Source organism: Aegilops tauschii, chromosome 5, assembly GCF_002575655.3.
Source record: "Aegilops tauschii subsp. strangulata cultivar AL8/78 chromosome 5, Aet v6.0, whole genome shotgun sequence".
Classification (NCBI taxonomy): Eukaryota; Viridiplantae; Streptophyta; class Magnoliopsida; order Poales; family Poaceae; genus Aegilops; species Aegilops tauschii.
In genome coordinates this window covers 425,308,192-425,312,184 of record NC_053039.3, presented here as the reverse complement: position 1 = coordinate 425,312,184, position 3,993 = coordinate 425,308,192, and the positions used below count along the sequence as shown (strand labels likewise).

General features: G+C 49.6%; 1 protein-coding gene across 1 annotated transcript; it reads right to left on the bottom strand.

The window, feature by feature from the left end:
• Positions 1-356: 356 nt before the first annotated feature.
• Positions 357-1,442, bottom strand: LOC109753260 (dehydration-responsive element-binding protein 1B). The gene has a single exon (XM_020312171.4). It carries the CDS (start codon positions 1,338-1,340, stop codon positions 513-515), a length of 828 nt encoding a protein of 275 aa, XP_020167760.1. The 5' UTR covers positions 1,341-1,442; the 3' UTR covers positions 357-512.
• Between the last annotated feature and the right edge of the window lie 2,551 nt (positions 1,443-3,993).

Genomic DNA, 3,993 nt, shown 5'->3' with positions numbered 1-3,993 from the left:
AATTGTTGTCACCTTAGGGTCTACGGATCAAAACAACAAGAAGTGCATATAACTAGCAGATAGGATCAAGAACTCAAATATATTCATGAAAACATAGAGGGTTCAGATCTGAAATCATGGCACTCAGGCCCTAATGCCAAGCACTAAGCATAGCAAAGTCTAAGCAACATCAATGTCAAAACATAGTGGATTCGTGGAGTGCACGATATACACTCGAGTTCCGTACCAATAATTGATGTACTGAACACTCTAGCCTTTCGCCCGAAAGTAGAAACCGGGAACTTGACAAATACTACTATGAATGAAGGAACCCACCGCCTACTCTGTTTTTCCCAAATCAGGAAGAAGGCGACCAATGACCAATAATTGGTGTAATATGCAATCCCCTTCCTCACAAACACTCAAACCGGGAGCTTATAGTACAACGAAGGAACAAGATGCTACTGTGTTTCTCTCCAAATTGAAAAGAACACAACTATCTATGGACTATGGTACAACTTTACACTGCTAAATTAGTTGAACAAGTGGCTCTGGCTCCATAGCGGCGTCTGGACGCCGCTCTGCTCGCCGTCCTCCGGCCTCGCTCTTTCGTCCGGCGGTGCCACGAGCATCCCCTGCGCCAAGCTCGCGTAGTACGACCCGGCGTCCATGCCGCCAAACCACTGCTCCTCGTCGAGCTCCAACAAGTCGCTGGAGGACATGTAAAACAGAGCGCTGCCCGGGCCGGAGGTTGCCGGGTCGTCGACTGGAACCTGCTGCCGATGGAGCGCCACGACGGCGACGGCGACTGGGATCTGCTTTTCCTGGAGCGCCACGAGGGCGACGGCGACTGGAATCTGCTGCTTCTGGAGCGCCACGACGGCGACGGCCACTGGGATAATCTGCTGCTTCTGTAGCGCCACGACGGCGACGGCCACTGGGATAATCTGCTGCTTCTTGAACGCCACGACGGCGACGGCGACGGCGGCCTTGATCTCGCGCGCGCTGCCGAAGCCGAACGACCCGGGCGCGAGGACGGGCAGCATGCGCCATGCGGAGTCGGCGAAGTTGAGGCAGGCAGCGCGGCCGGAGAGCGCGAGCACGGCGGCGTCGTGCGCGCGCGCCGCCATCTCGGCGGTGGTGAAGGTGCCGAGCCAGAGCCTGGAGCCCTTCACCCCAGGCACGCGCACCTCGCACACCCACTGCCCGACCCGTCCCCGCTGCCGCACGCCGCGGTACAGCGGGTGGCGCGTCTCATGGACCTTGGTCCGCCCCGCGGGGCGCTTCGGCGGCTCAGACGACACCGTCCTGTGCCCCTGCTGGTCCTGGCCAGACGGGGAGGCGGCGTCGGCGACGTCCATCTTGGCCGAGCGCTAGTGGAGACGGTTGAGCAGGTCGCTGTGTGCTGAGAACCGGAGGTTTCAGCGGCGGTGTTTGGGTGGGTGAGAACTGAGAAGAAGGGGACGCGGCGGGGGAAGCCTATATAGGCGCGTCACTCACACCCTCACGCTCACATGAAGCAGCGCGGCAGGTTCCTGGCGCGCGTCCTTTTCCGGTGTACAGTCAGCAATGCCACTCAAATATCTTGGCTGTCTATCATCTTGCCACTTGGCCATAGGATTTCACAAGGACCCACGGAGCCGGGACCGATACCTCGCTTAGCGACGAGGATTTCGACATGAGATTGGTTGTTTATGTGGACGCGGGGTCGACTGCCGACCACATATTTTCCGCATATAATTGGCGTACTTTGGACCACATCCATATAATATGTAGTATATGATGTGATCCAATCAAGGTTGTGCCTGCTTGCCTCTTTTATGGTCACCGCACATTAACGGATAGAACCTATTTTTGGAGAGGTTTGTCATTTTCGTAAGCTCTTCTTCGGTGCCTAAGAATATCCGAGCAGAAGTTGGAAGCTTTCCCACTGATCAAGGCACGCAAAGGAGACCCCAAAAAAAGGAAATATCCCAAATTGGCTCTCGCCAGCTGCCTGCCTACTCTATTTCTTTCTTCCAGCAACATTCTGTATCGGCACCCCTTTTTTTTGGTCGAGCCCAGTCTCGGGACCTCCTATGTGTCGCGCTGTGCGACCAAATGTGCGGCAATCGCATCGAGCGACCGCACATGGGACCGCACTGCATCCCCAAGTTGTTCTCCCGTGCGTTGTCGTTTCTAGCGATTTTTCTGGTTTTCTGTTTTCAGGTGGTTTTGCGTTTTGTTTTTTTTTCAGAAACACACTGTTTATTTGAAGCGATTTTTCTAAAATTTCCAATATTAATTAAAATATTCAAAAATAGAAATGTGAACATTTTCTAAAAAGTTTGTGAACATTTTTAGAAAAAAGTTGAACACTTTTTAAAACTTGTGAACAGTTTGGAAATGTGACCATGTTAAAACATTTGTGATTTTTCTCCAATTTCGGGAACATTTTTTTAAAACTATGAACAATGTTTTTTAAAGTAAAAGAAATAACAAACATAAAAGAACCATCCAGATGTTCCCAAAACCAGTAAAAACCCGCCAGAAAAAAAAGGAATCTAGGGAAAGAAATGAAAAATATAACTTGACTGGAACCTACTAGTGTTAAGAAACCGCAACGAAACCCCACCGGAACCAACTGCTATAGGAAGTCGACAAGAAGAAAATTGCTCGTGTCTATTGGATCTTGCCCAGTCGCACACCCTTATGTGAGCGGTCCGTATTTTGTCGCAATATGTGACAAATAGGGATTACACTCTGTCTTCTTCGTACGAGAAACGCCATGGATGATGGGTCCTAACACAACGGTACACTAGAACTGTAAGTTTCAGTCCCATCGAACTGCATCACTAAAGCTCTATCCAAGACGATCTGCCATGCAACTGCAGTCTATCATCCCCTCGCTGGTTCAACCCTGATCAGGGTTGACAAATATGGGGAGTGTCATAAGCTAGACCGATAGCGCACACATCCTAGAAGCCGACGAAGGCTTTATTGAACACCGCAAGTGCCACCTTTTGAAGGGCTGAAGTCGCGAACAGCGAAGACCTACTTGTGCACCAAATATTGTCGCTGGGACCTATGCCACACGCATCACCAGGGTAGGAGAAGAAGAGAAAGTAACCATTAGTGAATACCGCCGCTGCCACCATTGAAATGTTTGGAGTGACGGACAAGCGACGAACAACCTAAAGCCTCAAGATAGAAAAACTACAACTATCACCGGTAGATCGGGGCCTCCTCGTACACCCCTGTCAACTGAGCCGTCGGAGGAGGAGGAGGCCGGCAATCTACCGACATAAGAGGGTGATGGTGGAGGAATCCTAGATCACCTGCAAAGTGCATGACGTTTCCAAGAATAGCGATTAGTTTATTTAATAAAGAACATTTATTAATTAGCTAATTAAGAAATGGAAAATGAAAAGGAGAAACAATCAACTTGGCCAGGAAAATGATGGCTACTAGCCGAAGATTGGCAAATGGTTCCAAAGAAACGTTGTATTTCGTTCACGTGAGGTAATTAATCATAACTGAGCAATGCGAAACAACCTATGGTTGGATGGTTAGAAAGATAGTAGTATCCCAACACAGCAGGGTTCAAGTCCTAGACTTGACACCGGTACTCGTATTTTTTCGAATTTATTTCAGGCCTTTTGAGTATGTACCTTCAATGGAAGGAGACGTTTACATCGACTACGAATTTGTCTTTGGCAACTTCATGAATCTCAAGATGATGGGCCGGTTATTTGTATAGGTAGGGTAGTAAATTTTAGGAACGCGTCTGTAACGACTTCATGAAGTATATGCGTATGTAGGAACTCTGCGTCGGTACTTTGTTAAAAGAACCCGGTAATGAACCCCAAAAAAAGTGTACTGGTTCGTTCCGATGGAGGTTGTCCAATGTTGTGGTCCGCCGCACCTCATGAACCCATGAGGATCAGCTAGCTGGTTTCTCGTGAAACCGCCAGTTACTTTATACGCGAACTGTCGCCTCTCGCACGTTAGTGGGGGGTAGGTGACCGTCACTGT

Excerpts from the sequence above, each read along its gene's own strand:
- LOC109753260 (XM_020312171.4), bottom strand. The coding sequence starts at position 1,340 with ATGGACGTCGCCGACGCCGCCTCCCCGTCTGGCCAGGACCAGCAGGGG.